At 38.4% G+C, this 22,485-nt stretch overlaps 3 protein-coding genes across 4 annotated transcripts; 1 reads left to right on the top strand and 2 right to left on the bottom strand.

Annotated features, from left to right (window-relative positions):
- Positions 1-934: 934 nt before the first annotated feature.
- mad2l2 (mitotic arrest deficient 2 like 2) lies at positions 935-5,596 on the bottom strand. The gene is made up of 8 exons (XM_028022435.1): positions 5,283-5,596; positions 4,300-4,418; positions 4,146-4,217; positions 3,978-4,078; positions 3,776-3,870; positions 3,130-3,203; positions 1,675-1,767; positions 935-1,518 (listed from the first exon to the last, which is right to left on the bottom strand). The coding sequence occupies exons 1-8, from the start codon at positions 5,320-5,322 to the stop codon at positions 1,480-1,482; spliced, it is 633 nt and encodes a 210-aa protein (XP_027878236.1). The 5' UTR covers positions 5,323-5,596; the 3' UTR covers positions 935-1,479.
- An 83-nt stretch (positions 5,597-5,679) lies between these two features.
- On the top strand, positions 5,680-13,095 carry slc25a45 (solute carrier family 25 member 45). Of its 2 annotated transcripts, XM_028022425.1 has the most exons (8): positions 5,680-5,862; positions 5,959-6,140; positions 7,344-7,482; positions 7,565-7,608; positions 7,688-7,759; positions 7,871-8,059; positions 9,095-9,329; positions 10,375-13,095. In XM_028022425.1, the coding sequence occupies exons 3-8, from the start codon at positions 7,446-7,448 to the stop codon at positions 10,653-10,655; spliced, it is 858 nt and encodes a 285-aa protein (XP_027878226.1). In that variant the 5' UTR covers positions 5,680-5,862; positions 5,959-6,140; positions 7,344-7,445; the 3' UTR covers positions 10,656-13,095. The 2 variants fall into 2 exon arrangements, with proteins under 2 accessions (XP_027878226.1, XP_027878218.1); XM_028022417.1 differs by lacking the exons at positions 5,680-5,862; positions 5,959-6,140 and adding an exon at positions 6,888-7,080.
- On the bottom strand, positions 12,399-21,850 carry LOC114147777 (solute carrier family 35 member E2A). Its single transcript, XM_028022391.1, has 9 exons — positions 21,578-21,850; positions 19,768-20,158; positions 18,312-18,447; positions 17,406-17,533; positions 16,271-16,391; positions 16,137-16,190; positions 15,987-16,059; positions 15,466-15,611; positions 12,399-13,500 (listed from the first exon to the last, which is right to left on the bottom strand). Exons 2-9 carry the CDS (start codon positions 20,045-20,047, stop codon positions 13,272-13,274), a joined length of 1,167 nt encoding a protein of 388 aa, XP_027878192.1. The 5' UTR covers positions 20,048-20,158; positions 21,578-21,850; the 3' UTR covers positions 12,399-13,271.
- Between the last annotated feature and the right edge of the window lie 635 nt (positions 21,851-22,485).

Below are 22,485 nucleotides of genomic sequence, written 5' to 3'. Positions count from 1 at the left end.
TTAGTCTAAGTTTCCAGAGCTGTGTCTATTTTTATCAAGATCAGTTGTTTATTTTTGCATCTCTCCCAAATGTTCTCAGCACAGAGTGTGGGTTTGGCCTAGATTTGCCCCAAATACAATTTATATAGATGCTTCGATATTTATGTCAGGCTTACACTTTCTGTGTTTAAGCACTTTAAGTCTTTTCTAATGGCAGAGAAGTAACTAAGAGCATTGATAATGAATGAGGTATTCTAGAGGAAATCAAAGACACAGAGCCACTGCCAATCTAGTGAATTAATTTTTTATCTACACAGAGAATCTGTTAGAGATATGAAATTTAACTAAAACATTTGCATAAACAATTATTAAATTATCAGTCTGCATATAGGTAGATTTGGAGAAGCAGCCGTAAAAACATGTTTTAGTGGAAGAAATTGAAGAAAACAGTTGTGTTAGAAATATTTAGTATATATTATCTTATGTTTGCTGTATTTGTTGTGTGAAGTTGTGTGTGTAAGAGAAACTATGAGGGTGAGGTATAGAGACATTTTAAAGAATTATAATAAACATATTAGGGAAAATATTTGTTGCTGGAATAGAATAGAATAACTTTAGTGAAGCTGGCCCCTCACCTATTTCAAATTACACAAAATTGGTGTCAAACGATTGTGCAGCAATACTTTTCATTTGTGACGCTATCATTTTAAAGATACTAATAAATGTTTCCTGAGATCATCAAAGATCAACCATATGCATGCACCTAAAAGAATAGAGAAGCCATCTCAGTCTAACCCTTAGGGACAGACTTATATTATGCAGGAACGGTTCATTCTATGAATTGTTTTGGAAAATTAAAGGATTAGTTCCACTATGAGTCTCCTGTATTGTTCATGGGGTTTGATCTCATCCACCAGCTTGGTGACCGATCTGTCCAAGAACATTGCCACATAAAAAGAATGCGATGCTTTTTTATTGTAAATCATTTCAGAACAATGGCATTTCAACACATCATGATTTGGCAACACATAAATGCATAGGCACTTCTTGAAGCCAACTAATGTAAGTTCTGGTTTTGACAGGTCAATCATAATAAATTCATGGTGTAATTCTTTAATAGACAACAGGTAGTTAAGAACTGTTCATTAAACAGTCAGACAGGACCAAACAGTACTTTTACAAAAAAAAACAATAAACACATCTTGAATTGTATTAATGGTACTCTCACTGGAGCTACAACTTCACACAGAAAATCACCTTTCCAAACAGCATATTTCATTTAGGATTTGGCGAACGGCATCCCAGTGTTTCAGTCTGACTCGCAATGCCAGGCGCATCAAAAGGAAAGCACCTCAGATATTTCCCATCAGGTATATTTCACATTTCCTGACGCCACGTTTTCAGATGTTCATCTTGCACCCACAGGCTGTGATGAATATTCTGCTTATGATGTGCAGCCGTCACCCATGAGCTTTTCACAGCGCGACCTGTCGTCTCTCGCTACGTTTTCTGGGCTCTCTCCTCCACATAGAGCTGCATCTGTGACAGCCAAACAAACAAACAAACATGAAGAGCAGTAAACAGAGACGCTTAAACACATGACATGAAAGACATTTTGGCAAACCGCTTCACAGGAAATGTTCAGACACGTTTGAACATCAGAGTGATTCTTGTTTTATTTTTCTCTCAGCTGACCTTCACTATGTCGGACGTCATGGACTTCAGTGGAATGAGTCTCGGCTCCTTCATGTGAACTTCCTGCTCGTCTGCGACGATCCATGGAAAATCCTGAAGATGTAAATGTGCACAAGTGACTAAACCCATGAAAATGCTTGTTTTGTGTTAACATTTTATAGCAAAGTTAACCTTTTCACATTTTGTCACATTTTAATTACTACGTATTTAAGTGGGATGTCATGTGACAGACCACAGTTCATGCTCAAATGTCCAAATTTGATTTCTAGCTAAGGTCAAAGGTCAGGAAGAACTAGGGTTGAACAAATTCCTTTCATATTTTGTTACAATTAAAAGAAAGTTAAATGGAAAGTTGAACTAGCTATTCAGTTTAATCTGAATTAGGTCTAATGTTAAAAAAATGGTGTATTTCTTTACATAAAAGGATTAAGAAAATAAATCAAACTGACCCTAAAAAGTAAGAAATCACTGAAACTTTAAAACAACAGAGACAGAATAAGTAAGTTATAGACTAGAACCGTTTCCCAAATTGTGATTACTTATGTATTACATTTAACCTTATTGAGACAGTGAGTTCTGAAGAACTTATTATTGAGAGAAGAGGGATTATTTCAGACTGTTAGTGGAAAAAAATCTGTTGAAAATAGTTCAATAAAAAAAAACAATACCCAAATTTATTTTAAAGTACTTTGCAAAGTACTTTAAAATCTACCTGTCAGTAATTTGCACATTGCTGCTTTTCAGCATCCGGAAAGTATTCACAGCGTCTCACTTTTTCCACATATTATGTCAGAGAATACAAATTGTTTTAAATCAATCACTCTCTCCTATTTTCAATAAATTTGAAAACATATCTACACCTTATTTCCACATAGTCATAATTAAGTATTTGTGCAGAATTTTGAGGAAAGACAATTCAATCTGGAATAAGGTTGGAACATAACAAAAGTGCTGTGAATGTCTCCTCAATGCCCCCTATAAGAAAGTAACACGCATCTCAATATAAAGTAAACAAACGCTGTAGAAGAAGCATAATTACTTCACAACTTATAACCAGCATGCTTTTTATGTACTTGTTTATTTTTTGTTTTGGAATTTCTTTGGTTATTTTTCTTTGGTTTCAGTTTTGCCTGTGACTGATATTCTTCCTCCCGGAGTTTCCAGACAGTCTGCTTTGCTTCATAACTCTGTTAGTCAAGTTTCAGAAATCTGACGTACTGCTCTAACAGCACTTTGCCTAAAACACCTCACCTTCTCGTTTACTTCTGAAAAACAGGCTGGCCTATAATTAGCAAGTACATTTTATTTGGAGGGCATCAGAGTAAAGGAGGCTGAACATAAATGCAAATGACATGTTTTAATCTCACACAAAAAAAATCTATTTTTTTGTGTGAGATTAAAAATGTGAAAAGACGTAGGACTATAAATAATTTTACAGTCCTGAAAAACGCTCACCTTAATGACTTGAACCTTCTCCATGTTGCGCGTAGCAGCATCTCTGGTGTGCACAAGCACTGTGAAAGAACAACCTGAGACAGAAACAACACATTTCACTGTTTTTATTATTATAACATCTTTTTTACTGCTGTCAACTAGGCCTGTCATGATAGCAAATTTTTCTGGACAATAAATTGTCCCAGAAACGATTGCGATAAATGATAACATTGTCGCTTTGAGACCATTTTCATCTAACACGTTCATAATGGCATAATAATGCAAGTTCAACCTCTCATAGGCTAATTAATTAATAATAATTATAATAATTTTGTACAGAACATGCCACACTGGAACTGGAAGACATTTTAAATATCCAAAACAAATCAACTGAAAAGAATAAATAAGACAAGCAAGAAAATAAAAACCAAGAACAACCAAAACCATAAATAAAATGGATTATGACTCGGTCAACAAAATCGCCCTTCAAAAAATATTCATCACCACAATGAAAATTATTAGAGATCATTTTAATTTATCATGTGACTAATTAATTGTTTGTTGCGACAGGCTCACTGTTGACCTATCAAGTCAACGTTTAACACATTATGATTGTTATTCTATTTGTGTTTACCGTTTAGGAGCTTACAGTGATAACTCCTCTCACCTGGGGGGTTGTTGTTCAAAACAGCGTCACACACACTGATCTTCAGGATGAACGCTCTCAGCAGCTGCTCCACGTGCGACAACAAAGTGTCTGAGCTGTGCCAATCAATTATGCCAATTAGTGATCACAAATACAATTAAAGTGCCTTTGACAAAAGGTAGCTGCGCTTTGGGTATTGCTGGTCCAAAAAGAGGCTGCAAACCTGATTGAGAGCAGAGGAGGTTGGGAGATCTCAAACACAAATCTCTCGACCGGATGATGCTCTTTGTCCATGATGACCACGACCACCTTCTCTGCATCGTTCTATGACGTGAACATGATAAACCATCAGCGCCGTCGCAGAGAAAAAAACAAGCCGAGCTCGTCTTACCTTCTCGATGAGTGGCTTCACACAATGTAAAGTGTCTTGGATGTACTGATTCAGCTCAGGGTGACAGGACATCTGAGGATAATTGTGCCAAAAACAGAACACAGTCAAGCAGATCGGTCTTAGACGTGTCATGCATTTCTTCAGGAGTCTCTACCTGCACGGGTATGTTGTATTTCTTCCTCTTCTGAAAGATTCCAGAGGGATAGACTTCACGCACATACAGGATGAGATGAATCGCAACCTCCAGGAACTCGCACAAAATATCAGCAACCACTGGAAGAGAGGAGTAACCCTGAATCAGGCCACTTATGCACTGTTTAAGGGAGGAGGATGACAAACATGAACCAAACTGCGACAGGAAGTTATTTAATGATGTTACAATACAAATCAAGCAGTAATAAACATTAGCAGGAAACTAAAACTGCATTTTGGCACACCGTTAGCAAAGGGTGGTTCTGCAAAGTATGCAATCTAGGAGTGTAAATACTTGCATAAGCCACACTTTTTCTAAAGAAATCCAATCAAAACAGCTGAAGTTTGTGATTATAATGTGATAAAAGGTGAAGGAAAAAAAGTTCAAGAGGTTTACATACTTTTACTAGGCATTGCATAATAAACAACAGCAAAAATGAATGAAATATACATTGTTTCTCATTCACGTGGTTTATGTATGATCACGGTTTTCACATTCGGAGTGAACATTTATGTTTTATTTACACACCAGCCTCAAATATTTTAGGTTTTAGAAAAATGACTGGACCTCATAAATGGGTTAGGGTTAGAATTTTATGTTAAAATCAAACCCCGCTAAAATATCCGACTCTCCGTGAATCCTTAGCTTGTTCTTATTGTTTAGGATGAGAATAAAACAGCTAAATGATCAACTCCAGCACTATAAAACAAATCTGATGTTCTATTTTATAATAATAATAAAAATAGCATATATACTATAGAAATATATGCTATACTTTTATAGCATATATTTCCACTTATTTCATCTCTCTATTAAGCTTCAAATATTGTCCGAATATTAAAACTACGAAAAGAAACGTGCTGCTGTGTTTACTGGGGAGTCAGAGAACACACAGCTTCCAAAAATAAAACCAACTCACAGTTTTATTAGGCTGGCTGTCTTACCTTGTCCAAAGTTAAGGTCTTGTCTTGTCAGGGTTGTCATTGTCAATTTCCCAACAAAGAGAATAGAGGAAAAATGTTTCTTCGAGCTAGCTCTGCTTGGGAAGCAGTAAAATATTCGTTTTGCTGCTACTTGCTTAACATTCCTGTTTTGTGTCGATGTTTGGCAGAAATGTCAAGAATTAAAATGGCCTCCTATTATCAGAGAACAGTGGCAGCAAAGCAAACAAACTTAAATGGGTATATTATAATCTTCTTAACAACCAGAAGAGCGGCTAATTCCGTGATGTTGCCGAGGATACCGAAGCCTCGTGGCGCACGTGAATGACGCAGAGTATTGTTTTGGCTCTCTCCCAGCGGTCCAACAATGATGACGTAAGCTTAACCTTTGGCGCGGTTGGTTTTGTTTTTCTCTGTTCTTCCAGATGTATTGCCTACTTTTAACATAACAGTGCATTCTGCCATTACGCTGGGCAGTAGGGGGGACAGATCAGTTCGGTTCCAAAGAAATTTGAAACGTTGGACAAATTTGCTTCAAAAGAAATATTAACTTCTTTAAAAAAAAAGAAAAAAAAGAAAGAAAGTAATTCACCTGCATTTCTCTTTAATTAATAGCATGAAATTTCAGCTGTGTCTCTAAATGACCATGAGCACTTTGCTTTGCCCTGTGATGGACTAGTGACCTGTCCGGGCTGTACCCCACCTCTTGTCCACACCCGCTGGATCTTCCCCGCGACCCTGCAAGGACAAGATTACTTCGGAACGGATTACTTCAGCAATAAAAGAAAAATAATAATAAATTAACATATTGAACAGATTCTTGACAGCTACTTCATTCTCACCATTGCTCGTGTCATTTGGGTGAGACAAAACGTCTTTTGGCATTTTCTATTTTCTTTCTGCTATTTTCTATTAGCTGATTTTTATTTTTTGTACTTCCCATTCTTATGCAAAAATGTATGATTATTTAACATGCAGTTTAAAATGTATAAAATGATTCCTACACCTTGTTTTTTCCCCCCTATATTTTATTGATATTACAGCCACAGCTGGTGCAGCTGTTCTGTGGCAATATCCTAGGTTTGTCGGAAAACATTAGTGAATAAACAGCTTCATAGAGAAACCCTTTATATTTTTTTTTCTCCCACTTCACATTGTCTTCCGTGCTTTGTGCTGTTTCTAAAAGTCCGTTATACATATTGGAGGTTGTGGTTGTAATGTGGCAAAGTCTGGAAACAGATGCGAGGTATTTGTATTGCATGGCAACATGCCATAAACAAACGGCAATTTTTATGCATTTTGCTTTTCATATTTGAAGAATAACATTTATTGCCATTTTAAAATAATATCTTTCCAGATAAATGTTTAGCAATTGCGTCTGTTTTCAAACAAATCCATACTAATATAATTATGATTGGCAAATGCAGTTATTGTTTTTGTCTTCTGTTTCTTAAAAGCAGTAAATCTGTAAAATAAAATACAAATCAAGTTTTACACATGTTCCAGGCATCATTAGACTGTTATACAAAAAAAAAAAAAAAATTGAGAATAGAATTCGGATAATTCTGCAAATAAATACGAAGAAAAATGTTGATGTGTGGTCTACAGCTACACATTCCTAACACAGAGCAGTCAATGAAGTCTTTTATTTTGAAAATCCGGCTGGGCTGATTTTACAACCTGCTCAGAGTTGAAGCCAAAGATCAGCCACAACCTGCAACTCTATGCAAAGAATGTAGATGAGCTTTACTTTATGCAGATCTGTCAGGAAACCATGACAATGAGGTGACACTTTCAGATGGTAAGCACTGTGGTCTCACTTCACAAACCTCTTAATTAGAGGCCATGTTTCACATTGATATAACCTGCATGTGGAATTTCTGTTTTTGCACAAGCCTAAACTGTTCAACCGAACTCACTCTTTTGATGAAAGTAAAATGGTTTTGATTTAACTCTTGGTACAACTCAGAGAGGCTTATCTACTGTAAAAAATGCTACAGACTGGAGGAGTGTTCACTTTTCACCTAGTTTTTTTCACTTCTTCACATATTAACTATCCAACAGCTGGCCATGGTAGAGTTTGCACATACGCTGCTGTAAATGCATTGCTGTGCATAACCGTTGAAAGGGCACACGTACCCGGACCTCCTTGCAGATTGTGAAGTCATGCCGTTTTTGGAGTTCGTAGCTGGGAGCATTTCAGGTAGAAAAATTACTTGTGAAGCAAATACAGCACGATTCTTGAATGGCTGATGCAACAACGTCTCCCTTGATGGCTTTTGCAGGTGCAGTGGGAATCGCAGTGGGACATCCGTTGGACACAGTGAAGGTTACATGGAGCTCTTAAGCCTGTTAATGTGTCATCGTGTCTAAATCATGCTTATGATGGAACAATGTTGTATTCGTAGGTGCGTCTGCAAGCCAAGTCTGTGTATAAAGGGATATTTGACTGTGTGACCAAGACATACTTGAACGAAGGAGTAGGTGACTCATCCTTTGTTTTGTTTTGTATTTCTGATTAAGCACAAACCTGTTACAATTAGGATTACGAGGTTGATGTTAATGTCAATGTTTTGTATCTTCTCTATCAGTTTCATGGATTCTTCAAGGGCATGTCCTTCCCTGTTTTGACCACTGGCCTTGTCAACTCCATTGTTTTTGGCTCCTACAGTAATGCTTTAGATTACCTCTCTCAGTCTGATCGTCGTCTCACCAGCCACCGCAAACAAGTGTCTTCACTACAAGTCTTTACTGCGGGTTGCTTTTCAGGCATGGTGCAGGTGAGCTCACTCATCGGCTCATTGGTTTTCACACAAACATCTTCTTGCAGAGCCTCGGGTGAACGAATATGCCTGCGATTCTGTTTGAGCTTGGGCTTCAGAATGAAGATTGTTCTTCTAAAGAACATAAAGAGTGAAAACAAGCAAAAGCATGTTAATTGTGACATGAATTTTAATAAGATTAAGGACGGGCTTTAAGTAAGCAAGAAGTCAATGATGTCTTACAGATTTTTACATTGCTAGAAAGTCTGGAGTGTAAGTCAAAACACAAATGCAAAGGTTTAATGTATTTCATTAAGCCTGCCTTCAAACAGCAAAAACTTATTAAAGTTGGATTTTGTTTTTTTAACCTAATCTAAATCATTTATTTAATTCGCTTGCAGATGACAGCACATGCACAAACCTCAACTGTTACCAGAACAATAACTTTTTTGTTTTTTGTTGTTTTTTTTAAAAAGAAAATCAAAATTAAGGACACAAAGAGAAGTACAAGAAGTTTTTGGGTTTATTATTTTAATGAGACAATTTATACTTATGCCATAAAAATGTATTGGCGCTTTATAGAGTTTACCATTTCGAATGATTGCACTTATTTCAATATCACACAGATATAACCTGATTAAATGCAGAAAGCTTTTTTTCTTCAAATAAGGATTTAATTAATAAGGATTAAAGAGTATCTGTCCCAACTTGACCCTATTTTAAAATATAATTGCCCCTTAAACCAACAGTGATAAAGATGTGTCAGATTAAATTAATCAAATGTTGATTTAACAAGAGGGAAGTTATATGTTCACATTTGTTTGGAAATCTCTTCCTCCTAATACACAAAATCGTCATTTGAAATGTACATTTTGTATTCACTTACCATAACTTGCTATTTTCTTTTCTTAACTGACATTAAAGTTTGTTTGGCGGTCTGAAGCATCACAGATTTTCATGGGACAGTAAGCGACAACGTGCCAAAAATACGTTCAACAAATTAAATCTTCAGTCATTTGAGTGGATTATCCCTTTACAATTCTTTGCCCCCAGGTGCTGGTTTGTGCCCCGATTGATCTGGTGAAGGTGCGTCTGCAGGGTCAAACAACGGCCAAGCGGTACCGTAGACCCATACACTGTGTGGCAGTCATACTCCAACAGGAGGGGGTCAGGGGTCTCTATAGAGGAGGGGCGGCTCTGGCTCTGAGGGACGTACCATGCTACGGACTCTATTTCCTGCCTTATGAGCTCATTCGTAAGGCCCTGACTGAGACCGGAGAAGAGCCAGGTCAGGCTGAGCTCACTGACACAAGAAACCATGAGTCAGTCAGACTATGCCAGGATGAAAGCCAAAATAACGTAATTACTGTTCAATAATTTAAAAAAAAAAAAAAAAAGTACTTGAAAAGAGTCACACCTAGACGGTTCGTATTTGCTGTTCGCACAACCACTAGTATATTAGCACAGCAAACATAAGAGCTACATGTTGCACAAATAAGACTAATGCCTGGCTTTCAAAAATGACCAAAGAAAAGTAGAAAATTAGGCCAGAAAGTCTGTTATTGGAGTGAAAATTACAGGTCAGAGGTTATGTGACGTCTTTGGTGTGTGCGTAGGAGGATCACAATAAGCTATATATATAAATAATAATGTTGATAGTACTACAGTACTACCATAATATTGACAATACTTCTTCCACTGGCAGATTATTTCACTTAAAACAAGACATTTTTCCCAAGACACTGTTAAAAAGTGAAATAATCTGCCATTTGAATTAGTACTTTTTCATCTATATTAAGAAATTATTAACTTAAAACAACTCTTATATCTTGCTCAACAGATACTTGTAAGTCAGTTTTGTCTTATTTCAAGTGTACTAAGATATTTGCACTAGACAGACCAAGAACACTTGGTAAGATTTTGTGTTTTTGAGGTGTACACAAAGCTATGACTCAGGCAGCCTCAACAGAATTTCACACTACACTTTCCGCACTTTTGTTTGAACAAAATTTAGAGATTTTCCTTCCACTTCACATTTAGGTTCTATTTTAGGCACTTTTTTTTTTTTTTATTTCTTCCTACTCCTTTTCAAGCATTTTAAGATTACTGTGGCACAAAAACATACGTCTTTTGCATTCCTTGTTTATATCTGTTATTTTATACTGCCGTCAATCGGGTTAGTCTATCATGTCAAATGAAAAACCTTTTAAGTTAAAGGTGGGGATGTGATGAAAGGTTGAAAACTGCATTTAGCGTGATTTCATTTTAAAACACCGACCATCAAAGATCTCCATGATTTCCAAAGTGAATGCTAATGTTTCCTCCGTCTTCAGGGACCTTTGCCATACTGATGGCAGGAGGCGTGGCAGGTGTGGTGACCTGGGCATGTGCCACGCCCATGGACGTCGTGAAAGCTCGGCTCCAGATGTCTGGAGCCGGTGGTCAGCAGTACAGCGGGGTCCTGCACTGCATGAGAGTGAGCTTGAAGGAGGAAGGAGTCAGAGTCTTCTTCAAAGGCCTCCTGCTGAACAGCGTCAGGGCGTTCCCCGTCAACGCCGTGACCTTCCTGACCTACGAGAGTCTGCTGAAGAGCTTCTGTCCATCAGGCAAATAGGAAAAACTATTTTCCGTGAATGAGCGCCAAAGGACGCTAGGAAGTTAACGCTACGTCTGATATTTTCAAGGTGATATTGCAAAGAGATGCAAAAATCTGTACACAGATCAAGGCTAAAACAGCCAAAGTTTGTCGTTATATGAGGTAATGTATGCTCTGATAAAAGATAAACAAAGCTAAGCAGCTTAGCTATACCTCAATACCTCAGTAACACAACAGAGAATCCAATATTTTTATTGTAGAAAGTGTTCCATGTTGCAGATGTGCAAATACTCTTACTTTCAACATCAAAACCTATTATTACCTAACTCTTAGGTTAGATGGTCAAGTATTTTTAAAAAAAACGTAAAACGAAGCCATCACAGCAAAAGTAGCAAAACTAAAAATGACACCCTTCGTTCCAAAGTATGTGCACTGTACAAATGAGGGGCATAATCATCACAGATAGGCTTATTTTATAGACATGACTGGACTCGGTGTTTCATTTATTGTTCTTAATTTCTTCAAGTTTTTGAACCATGTAAAATGTCTTTTAGATTCACATACATGAATTATTTGGCTTTGCCAAGTCCTTCGGTAGCTACAAATGTGAATCTTTAAAGATTTATGTTGTTACCACACATCTACCTCAAAGATGCTAGTTCTCCACTCGTCTTGCAGATTTGAATGATCTGTTAGGGCAATCCTAATCCCAGAACGTTTGAAATGTTTTGAATTATTCTGCTTGTTTGCTTATAAGTGTTATCTGACCCTGAAGGTTTTATTGCAAGCTGTCAACGTGTAAGATCCGAATTTATGCGTTAAACTAGTTTTAGACTTTAAAAGCCGATGAGTTTTGCCTTGAAACAGGTCACCAATGTGAAACACGTTTTTTCTGTACACAACTTTCAAATACACTTTATGCTGTATGTACTGTAATTCTCGAAAATAATGAAGAACTGTATTAAAAGGGTTACTATTATTAGAGTGTATTTTTTTGTTGTCCTTGAAAATACCAGAGAATTCTTTTGGTGTGTCGTGTCTATATGTGTTTAGATAATATGTGAGGCAGCATTTTTACTTATTAAAGTCTGTTTTGGCTTGTTTGCAAACTCTTACCATAGTTTTATAGGTTTGAAATAAAGATGAAGTTACTCAGGTCATATAATCAACCTTAGAGCACATCTTGTAAGCTAAATATGATTCTGTGCTCCTATTTCTACAATCACAACCCAACGTTTTTACCCATGCACTCTGTAGAAACTTCTAAACCTGCGGCTCCGAATCCACGTCTGACTCTTTGGACCCTCGACAATGGCTCTTAAAAACTGCCTAAAAATGCTAAACAACTTAGATACAATAAAAGTAAGTTTCAGCTTTTATTTCACAGAATAATTGATTTTAATTCCCATGACATTATGACAACATTTTTTATTATGCTCAAAACTTTGTGCAACTATCAAGATCCCACGTAAGAAAATGTAGTCATTATCCTTTTGAAAAAGTTAGCTTTTCTTTGTATTAAAACCTAAAATAAGAGTAAACTTGTTGCTCTTTAAAAATAACAGATTTTCTGTAGTAGATATTTGTCAAAAGCGGTCTTTTTTCAAAAGGTCAGTAATACTTGTGGCTCTACACCTGTTTTATTTTCCTCGACTGAGGGCGGAAATGGCTCCTTTACAATCTAACCTTTACCTTGGATTGTAAAGGTTGCAGACGGCCAGGACTTGCAAACCAAATAAATGACTGACAACCTGCTGCAGGTTGGAAGGGAGGAAACTTTTTATTTTTCTGTAGTGAGCAGCATATCGATAAACTCTCACAGACAGATTTACATCCTTAGTTTGGAAAACCTCAGATATACAGCTTATGGTTGGTTGTTTTCACCTTCTTTATTTAAAAACAAATGTAAGTTTGAAGATGACAAAAACATCCACATCTGTTTGTGTGCACAAACTTGAAAACGGTCAACCAAAACAAAGAGCAGCAACGTAAAGTGAACGCTGAACGTTAATAAAATGTTTATGTTCGATTCATTCAGCTCTTGCTGTAAATCTGTTAAGAAAGGAAAATATGAAGCTGCACCTTCATATTTCATACAGCACAAAACTTCATGAAAGAGTAGAACAATAATAGTGACGATGATTGATAACCGGCGAAGAAACAAAAACAAACATTTACATGACAGAAGCATTCCTGGAATGCAAATCATGGATTTCTGATATTTCACATTTCCTATAAATGTGTCAAGCCAAACGACAACAACAAAAAAATCAGGCACCAAAGACTCTTTCACATATTATAACCTTCAGTGAGTTTTCAAGGTTTGCACTGGACGATGCAGTGCGGACTGCACAACCCGTGACAGTTTAAAAGCTGCAGCTCCGACACGTTTAGCAGCGTCTTTACCACAGACGAAGAACCAAGCAGCGCTTCCCTGAGCTTCTCATGTTGACCGCTTTAAAAAAAAAAAGAAAAAGAGGACACTTAAAGGGGTCATGAGGTTAAAACGGGTGGTTAAAAAATACTGTTTGTCTCGTTCCACAGGAATGCAGAAGGGTTTATCTAACAGAGGTCCCCGTTCAACTTCGTCTCCAAGAAGGCCGTCTTTTATCTGGAATATGTGGCATTTAATCGTCACTTAGTCTGTGAGGGTTCAAAGTCCTGGTCCTGCAGGAGTGGTTTGTTGCTCTGCTCGGCTACCATAGCCTGCAAGGTTTCCCTCTGCATCTGCCGGGCTTTGTTGTACAAGAGGACGCCGAAGAAGACGACGACGGTGCCGGTGGCGCTGAGCAGGGTGATCTGGTTGCTGAACACGATGACGCTCAGCCAAACCGACAGGGCGTGCTTCACCGTGCTGGCGACACTGAGGACGAGGGAGAAACGTTGCTGCTGGTTTTTAAATCTCAAGCACACCTACAGAGTTGGTCCTTGTGGCCTGTACACTGTAAAACCATACCTACATTTCCATTTTATATTTGTGCGTCTGCAGGCTTCAGCAAGTGAAATTTTAATGCCTCCTCGAATGAAATTTAAGACAGAAAAAAAACAAACTATAAATATAAGGGATCGTCGAGGGGACTTGCTGAATTACAATCAATATTAATGTATTAATAGCAGATATTGATATTCTAACCATACTTCTCCTTTTTCTCAGCTGCCATATGGATGGTCAAATCTGTACAATCAGATACAATCTAAAGTATGAATATACCACAGTTTCAGCTGCTGTGTGCTGAGTGAAGATCAGCGATAAAAGAGGTTCTGCGGTGCCGACGTTCACCGCAAAGGATCAGCACATTGCATCTCTCAATTCTGCCGACTCATGGCAAAGGCGGTCAAGTTCAAAGTAAGGAAGTGATTTCACCATTTCCTTACTCTCCTTCAAGGATCTTTCACCCATTTAAACCACATTTCTGAATACCTGATATGAGAATTAGCACCACCTCTGCTTATTTCTCCACACACTATTACGCAGCACTTTTGTTGTATGAACAGTAATATGATGCATCTCTAAGGCTTCTAAAAGAAATAATGTCTTATTTTCACTGAAACACTTTTTATGCATTTTAATTTGGCATCTGCTGTTAGCTATTGTTAGAATTGGATTTATTTCCTCGTATGTTTTCATCGCAGGTTTCACTCAAACTCAAAGGAATAATCACAACGATCAGTTTGGCTTTCTGACAGCCTTCACAGATGGCAGTTAGTTTTTCATTTCTCAACAAACCAGCAAAACCAGTCACCATCTTTTTTTTTTTTTTTTTTACTCTTTGTTAAAATAAGAATGGGTCATTAGGACTAAACTGTGGTGTACATTAGGATGGAGTGCATGTGACCACATCCAACACGTTATCTCAGGATTATACCCGGCTTCAACTGGACTTTGTTGCGCTGGAGATAACAGTGAACATGTTCAATAACTGGAAAGCTCACCTGACAAAGTCGGTTGTAAAATGTTAAAATAGGTCCAAGAAGATAAATTAAACCAAATTAAAATGATTCGGCAGTAAAGCCTGTCACAATAAGCAATACATCAATTCATTGCAATGTAAATTAAAATGGGCTGCACAGTGGCGCAGTTGGTAGCACTGTTGCCTCGCAGCAAGAAGGTCCTGGGTTCGATTCCCGGCCCGGGGTCTTTCTGCACGGAGTTTGCATGTTCTCCCTGTGCATGTGTGGGTTCTCTCCGGGTACTCCGGCTTCCTCCCACAGTCCAACTGTTAGGTCAAATTGGTCTCTCTAAATTCTCCCTAGGTGTGAGTGTGTGTGTGCATGGTTGTTTGTCCTGTATGTCTCTGTGTTGCCCTGCGACAGACTGGCGACCTGTCCAGGGTGAACCCGCCTCTTGTCTGGAACGTTAGCTGGAGATAGGCACCAGCACCTCCCGACCCGACTAGGGACAAGAAAATGGATGGATGGATGTAAATTAAAATGAGCGAGATCATTTCAATTGATGGAGATGCTCCCCTTAAATGTCGTTGAAAAGCCACCATACATTTGTCACCCAGTATGAAGTATTTAGTTTGTACTACCTGCCACTTTAACCTGTTTTTCACCTAAGAATCTTTTTTTTTAATGTAATTTTGGCTACAGAGACTTCATAATTTGTTTTAATTATTGTTGTCCCATCTGTTTTGTTCGTGTATTTTGGATATTTAAAGTGTCAAATGTTAATAAGGCATTATTATTACTATTGCTAGTTTAAAAAATGTCTCAAAATGACAGTAATATTGTTTATCCCAATCATTTCTGGGACAATTTGTGGTTCATCAAAATGTGTCACCATGACAGGCCTAGTTCCCAGCGAGAGGTTGTGGATTGGCGCTACCTGAAAGTGACGGGTGAAATCCGGCCCATCAGGGCGTAGGCCGTGACACTCTGTAGGTGAAACAGACCGCCGTCAAAAAGCAGCAACAGGATAATGTCCTGACTGAACAAGAAGCTCTGTCCACTCTTTCCAGCTACTGGGACGTCCTGGAAACATGGAGACAGGAGTCATTAATTATTCCAGCTGTACCTTTTCAGTCTTATCAGTCATCAGTGGAGCACTTTGACCTCAGCAAACAGAGCTGGACTGATGCATCGCCTAGCACCCTGTCCAATATCATGTTTTCAGATGTTGTCGCTTTATAATCAAAACCTTCAATGAGATTTTATCTGAGCAATTTTGGGGTACAAGGACAGCTACACACGATGTTCACTTTTCTCACAAATAAAAATTGGAAAAGTGTGGCAAGCATTTCAATTTATTTTAATAGAATTTTAGTAGAACTATGGCCTCTGTGGGTATTTAATTAGCTGCATCAACAATTCAGATGAAAATAAATAAGAGAATGTGTGTTTACTCACCAGGAGGAACACCCAGGCAGGGATCAGCATAATGACTGCTGCTGCACTGGTGTAAAACTGCAGTTCTGGGGGGCTACAACAACAACAACACTGATTTAGAGAGTCTTTAAAACACAGTGTTAAAAATGAGGTCATTTTTAATTCTTCTACCTAAATCTGTACGTGTCCCCACTCAGCAGTTTCTTGGAGAAAACGTTCTGCAGGCTGGGAGAGACAAATAACCGGTTAGTCAAAGTGTTCACAGTTGAGAAGCAGTGGCGTGGAGCTAGCTCTGAGGTAGAGACCAGTCCATGATGTTAGTGGAGAGCGCGGCGCAGAATCCGAGCATGTTGAAGCTGATCTCCGACGCCGTGCAGAGGGCCAGGCCAGCCATGACAGGAAACAGGGACAGGTTTACCCAGAGGCCTGAAGATTGGAAACAAATAAATGAGTCACCGCTCAGGTTATCTGCAGGTTTCAGCAAGTCAAATTTAAGACTTTTTAAAGCCCTTTTCAATGCTACATTGAATCAAAGATATATACATATATATGTGCGTGTGTGCATTTAAATAAAGGGGATGGTTGAGAAATCCTGCTGGATTGCGATCAAGAGTAGCAACTGTAACATTTCTGGGGTCTGTTTATGACTCTTGGTAGCTGCTTTGTGTTTTTCACAACGCATATGGCTCTCTACAGCCTAAACTCCCCAGAGTGTCAAAATTAAAAGTTTCTTTTTAGCACTCAAAATACTTGTATTGGCTGGCAAACGTCGTCCAGCCAGCTGGCAATAAATTTGCAATTACTCATGATGTACGCAAAAAAGCCATCTAACAATGGTATACTGGCAGTGAGTTAGCAGTAGCCTCAACGGCCTCGAGCCACAGAATGCTGTGAATGACGAGGTCTCCAATTTTTGCCTTACTGAAAACTACATATACAAGGTTAATTAGTACTGCCACGACAAAATACAAGACTCGTATTTGACGTATTTAAGGCCAACTTGCACTTTTTTTTTTTTGTTAATGCAAGACATTTTAAGGCCTTCATTTTAGGTACATTCATTTAAAACTTTTAATTACAGGATGTGCAGAAACCCCATTGCTACTTTCAAGATGAAACCAGCTCCTAACCAATGGTCTGGCACAGAGAGACACTTCTACTTCAGTGAGCGTCCTCAAATTATTGAGCGTCCCTGTCGCTGATCAAAGCTGCTCTAGAGCTTCAAGATTCCACTTTATTTACAATTTGCTCAGCTGTCTATTAAAGGCTCCCCCTGCAGACTAGGGATGTGCAAAATATATATCAATATGACTTTGCACAACCCTCAGGTTAAGTGGCCTAACAAATGAAATCTGATGTCGTTCTGATTTAAAAAGGAGCAATCCTTTAGCCAAATAGAAAACAAAGCCTGATTACTACAGCAAGAACATGTCTGTTCACCTGTGTATTCTCCAAGGATCAACCTGGACATGATCACAGTAAAAATGGGCGCCGAGCTCTTCACCGTTTCAGCGAATGACACCGCCACGTTCTTCAGACTCACCAATCCCAGAACCACAGTGGTGAACCTAGCAAGAGCACAGACAACGCAGCTGAGTGATGTCTAAGTCTGCGTTCACACTGCAGCCTGAAGTGACCCAATTCTGATTTTTTGTCAAATCGAATGTTTTTTGCCAGGGCCGTTCACACTGCCACACATGTGCGACCTGTACGTGTTCTGCAGTGTGAACGGGCAAAGGACCTGAAAGTCTCCCGCATGCGCAGTAGAGAACGCAATAGCGTCAGTGTTCTCAGTGTTCTGAGAACGCTTAAAAAGAAGAAGTGCTCAGTGTTTGCGGAAGTAAACATGGAGGCTAACGGTGGAGCACGGCTTACACATTTGTAAGTTGTCCGACAGGAGCACCATACTAACAACTTAATCCTCATTATAGTCCGTCGTGGTTGTTGTTTTTCTTCCCGCTTGCGTATGAGGAAGCAGAATAGTGAGATTTGTCCAGTATCAGTGACGTTCAGTTCGGATGAATGCGACCTGACGTTCAGGTCGCATTTGAATCGTATGCGTATTGGATATGGGTCGCATTCGAAAAGAATCCGACCTGTGCTGTTCAGACTGTCATGAAAAGATCGGATACAGGTTGCATTACGTCAAAAAAAATAAATAAATTGGAATTGGGTCACTTTAGGCTGCAGTGCGAACGCAGCCTAATTTGCATTTCTGAAGGCTGCATCAGTAGTTTAATGATGCTCTCATCTGGTTTTGCAATTCTAAAGCAGATAGTCGATATATGCATATGAACACCTTCATACGTTCAAGTGTTGATGTGGTTTAAAGACAAAGGCGAGCACCTCATTAGTCCAACAAATAGCATGATCATGATGAAGTTGGATGGATATTCAGATCTGGACTTGTGCTTGTAGAGGCAGCAGGGAATGAACATCTTCAGGCAGCCTATGATGGTGGTGGACAGCATCTGAACAGCACCTACAGGAGCAAGAGGAAGAAACGGTAAAAGCTCGAGTCGCTAATGGAGATGTTAAGTACAACTTTCACCAGCTAAAAAAGACCTGTTAACGTCACTCAGCAAATTTAGGAGCTTTTCTGTATAACAGTTGACAGTTGAATCTGCACTTTTCAAGCATATTCAATGCAAGTTTACAAACTTTTCCCGCACCACACTTTGGAGATTAAATCAGTACAAATAAATTAAAGTCAGTTTCAATTCAATTTCAATTGATAATATGACATTATTACTGTTATTAATATTGTTTTGTTATGGATAAAGTGATTCTGTCTTTCCTCCGAATTTTATCTGCTCACATGCACACGGCAGCACGCTTACATATCCATAACATATAAGACTGGCGACAGTCACACACAAACAAAAACTGATGAAGGAAGCACAACACCTTACAGACGGAGCAGCATGAGGAGAAAAACAAAAGCAGAACTCGCGCTACAATCTTCGCTTCACTTGGTGTCAGCCCTAAGGTGAATGTCACTCTGTATCTGTTCCATTTGCAACGTCTGATCATTTTTGGCATTAAAGCCTGTTTTATGCTTAACCAAATCTCATTATGTCTCAAGGTAATTTACACCGAGGGGTTTTGGTCGGGTCCCGAAACTGGTAAACCAACCTGGGTGGTGCACAAAAGGGAAAATGGGTGAACTACAGCAGTATCCTACACAGCACGAAGACATTAAACTGAAATATAACAAAATGTTGTTTAGAAAATTTTCTCTCACACTCTATACGCCTCAGGGTGAGAATAAAACAGCAAAAAAAAATCCTCCAAGTTCAGTAACTTTAATATATAGAATATATGACAATCTTTATTTCAATGACACAGATCAATAACTAATTGAACTATTAATAACAATAAATATTCATTACATTGAACAAATCGGCTTGCGTAAAGGTAAATGAGTTTTCCGCTCAAATTTAATGCTTCAAAATAATATAAATAATTACTACAGCTTTATTACAAAACTGTCCAGGGAGAATATCAAGCATTTTCAAGGACTTTATACAATAATCAAGCACTTCACTTCAATTCTAGCATTTTTAAGTCTTTCAAGCACCTAAACAAACCCTGGCTAATGCCGATGAATGAAACCCACTGCTGTCAATTGCCTTCAAATGTCACCTTAATCAAACCATATTCCTAGCTGTCAAAGTCCAGTAGGCTTGAAGGTTGATGCAAACCTATGTTCCTCAGAACAAAAAGAAAATCCTTTGTAAAAAAAATGCAAGGTGTTAGCTTAGTACTGATTAGCCGAGTTTGATGCAAACGGACTCCTTACCCAGCATGCTGGGCTCCCCCTCGAGCAGCGACAGGATGTACTTGTTGAGAAACAGGGTGCAGAAGCTGAAGAAGTACCAGAGACCCAGGTAGGACATGGAGCGCCAGTTCCACACGCCGGACTCCGCCTCAATCACCGTGGTCTCTGTAACCGTGATCTTCAGCACCTGCTCCCCCGGCAGGCTCTCGCTCCGGGCCAGCACCACCCGCTGCTGGCGGGTGTGGAACGGCGACAGGAAGTGCCAGAGCGAATGCTTGGCCGGCTGTTTGTTGCCCTTCATCTCACCTGCTGACTGGGTGGATTCACGGGGGACTGGTGTAGCCGGTGAGCGGGTGTGATGGTTAGTTCATCTTCTGACGAACAATGGAAACTATGAGCCTCTTGAGTCTCCCTGTGACAGAATTAAAATGATTTGTTAATTAAAATTGTAAGAACATTTTTGCATGCACAAAAAAATAAATAAATAAATAATGGCACAAAAGTATTCCCTTTAAATTTGCCATGCTTTGCTGTGTTGCAACCTCACACTTTAATTTATTGGGGGATGTATGTAACAGATAAAGTATTGCACGATTGTAATTCTGAGGGAAAAGGATGAATGTTTTTTTTTTTTAGAAACATCTTACATATGCTGGGTGCTGTGTTGGTGCAAGGGTAAAAGCACATCCCACATATTGAGGTCTAGACCAGTCCTCGATGCTGACGTCACAGGTTCAAGTCCGGCCTGATGACCTTTCCCCTTCTCTCATTATCCACTTTCCTGTCAATTCACTATCAAATAAAGGCCACTACAGCCAAAAAAACCAAAAAAACTTTTAAAAAAGTGTGGTGTGCCCTGAACAATCTGTTCAACCAGTAAAAGGTAGACACTGCATCAACCGAGAGGGATGCTTTTTATTATTATTATTATTACAAATGTATGAACCACGTGTTATTTGTCTTTTCTCTTATTACAAACATGGAAGATGGATGGATCCAATTACACGACAACCCTGGACGAAAACCTATGAGAGGCTACAAAAGACTTGAAACTGGGACAGAGACTCACCTTACCTCTTCATGTTGACCCTAATTATAGAGCTGGGTATACAATGGAGTGGCTCAAATTAAAGCTTACTCATGTGTCAGAATGGTCTGGTCAAAATCCAGTTGTAAATCAAATTGAGAATATGTGGCAAGACACATTTTCTTATGTTTTTTTAAGCTCTAAAATTTACAAAGAAAAATATACATTTAGTTTTCTTATTTGTGTCAGCCTGGAAGAGATCACTCAATAAATTTGCAGCTGTGCGGACAATGAAATATAATAAAGTATGTATTTAATAAAGGAACTGAATCCAAATGTAAACCACACTGCCAGATTTGTTTTTGTGTAAAATGTATGGATCACGTGTCATTTGTCTTATATATATATATATGTATATATATATATATATATACACATATAAATAAAGCACACAAGCTTTTGTAACGTGAACACAAATCATTTTCCTTCGTTTAATGAAGTCGTTGACTATTCTTGTGTCGTTAATTCTACTCAAGTGAATTTGAGGAGTACCTCCCGACCTTATTACTGTATAATGTTTGTATTTATTGGCTTTATGAAACATATAAATCAGAATGCGACCAAACAATAAAGCATTGATTGTAAACCAGGCAGTGAGTCAGATATTTTGATAAAGCTTGAGTAAACACCAAAGTGCGGAATTACACCCAGTTCTGACGGCGGAACTTGTCAAACTAACAATTAAATGAGGGACCTTGGCGTTTTCTTTAATAAAAACCTTAGAGCCAGAAACCAAACTCTTACCTCTGGGTGAATCTGCTCTGTAGAGGTTTCCCAAAGGAGGAAGCTGCACATTAACGCTAGCTAGCTGTGTTTGTTTTCTGCAACAAAGGGAATGCCTCCTCCCATTAAACCACCCGCCATGTTTACTATGCTGCACTACATGACGGAGCAGTAACTAAAACCTCGGTCCGACCGGAAAACGTGCGGCTCTCTACAGGTAACAGGTTGTTGGGCACCTTAGGTTGAGACGTGGCTGCTAGCAAATGACACGCTGCGTCAAGCTAGAGTTAAACAGCCAAAAGAGAGGAAGTGATAATAATATTTTAATAAACCGTTTAAATTAAGATAACTGCTTAACAGAAAACCATTGAATTAAATGTGTACATTTTATTATTCCGCCAGAACATGTTTTGTTCAGAATGAAAATGTGCAATGCTACAAAGTAACAAAACCAATCAAAGCGCTTTTATTTTTGTGGTCAATATAACTCACATCCGGTACAACATCTCGTCACAGCAATGTCACAAAGTCAAATGTCCGACAATTGTTTTTGACATTTTTTCCTAATTTATCATACCTAATCTGAATCTAACGTTTTATCTAACGTTAAAATTAAATCACGATCTAAAAAATGTAAAGTATTTTGCATCTTAGCAAAAAAAAACCCATATATATATATATATATATATATATATATATATATATATATATATATATGTATAATTCCACGTATTGGCCACTAGAAAAAACGTAAAACTTTCTTTTTTAATTATCTAATTTCTTCATGTTATTATTATTTTTATTATTATTTATCCAAAAAATCTAGAGATTTGAGGGGTTTTTTTCTGGGGGGGGGGGGGGGTTAACCAAAATGTCTCTTCGATGCGGACAGCTACGTTTTTTAATGTATGAATGAAGGCTTGGGGAAA

Source organism: Xiphophorus couchianus, chromosome 1 (genome assembly GCF_001444195.1).
Source record: "Xiphophorus couchianus chromosome 1, X_couchianus-1.0, whole genome shotgun sequence".
NCBI classification, from domain to species: Eukaryota; Metazoa; Chordata; class Actinopteri; order Cyprinodontiformes; family Poeciliidae; genus Xiphophorus; species Xiphophorus couchianus.
Note: the sequence above shows the minus strand (reverse complement) of the source record. Positions and strands in the feature narration are given on the sequence as shown.

Excerpts from the sequence above, each read along its gene's own strand:
- mad2l2 (XM_028022435.1), bottom strand. The coding sequence starts at position 5,322 with ATGACAACCCTGACAAGACAAGACCTTAACTTTGGACAAG. Across the intron at positions 4,419-5,282 it reads AGACCTTAACTTTGGACAAG|TGGTTGCTGATATTTTGTGC; the intron begins GTAAGACAGCCA and ends CCTCTCTTCCAG. Across the intron at positions 4,218-4,299 it reads AATACAACATACCCGTGCAG|ATGTCCTGTCACCCTGAGCT; the intron begins GTAGAGACTCCT and ends AATTATCCTCAG.
- LOC114147777 (XM_028022391.1), bottom strand. The coding sequence starts at position 20,047 with ATGAAGGGCAACAAACAGCCGGCCAAGCATTCGCTCTGGCACTTCCTG. Across the intron at positions 18,448-19,767 it reads GGGGGAGCCCAGCATGCTGG|GTGCTGTTCAGATGCTGTCC; the intron begins GTAAGGAGTCCG and ends TTGCTCCTGTAG. Across the intron at positions 16,060-16,136 it reads GGGGACACGTACAGATTTAG|CCCCCCAGAACTGCAGTTTT; the intron begins GTAGAAGAATTA and ends TTGTTGTTGTAG.
- slc25a45 (XM_028022425.1), top strand. The coding sequence starts at position 7,446 with ATGCCGTTTTTGGAGTTCGTAGCTGGGAGCATTTCAG. Across the intron at positions 7,483-7,564 it reads CGTAGCTGGGAGCATTTCAG|GTGCAGTGGGAATCGCAGTG; the intron begins GTAGAAAAATTA and ends TGGCTTTTGCAG. Across the intron at positions 7,609-7,687 it reads ATCCGTTGGACACAGTGAAG|GTGCGTCTGCAAGCCAAGTC; the intron begins GTTACATGGAGC and ends TTGTATTCGTAG.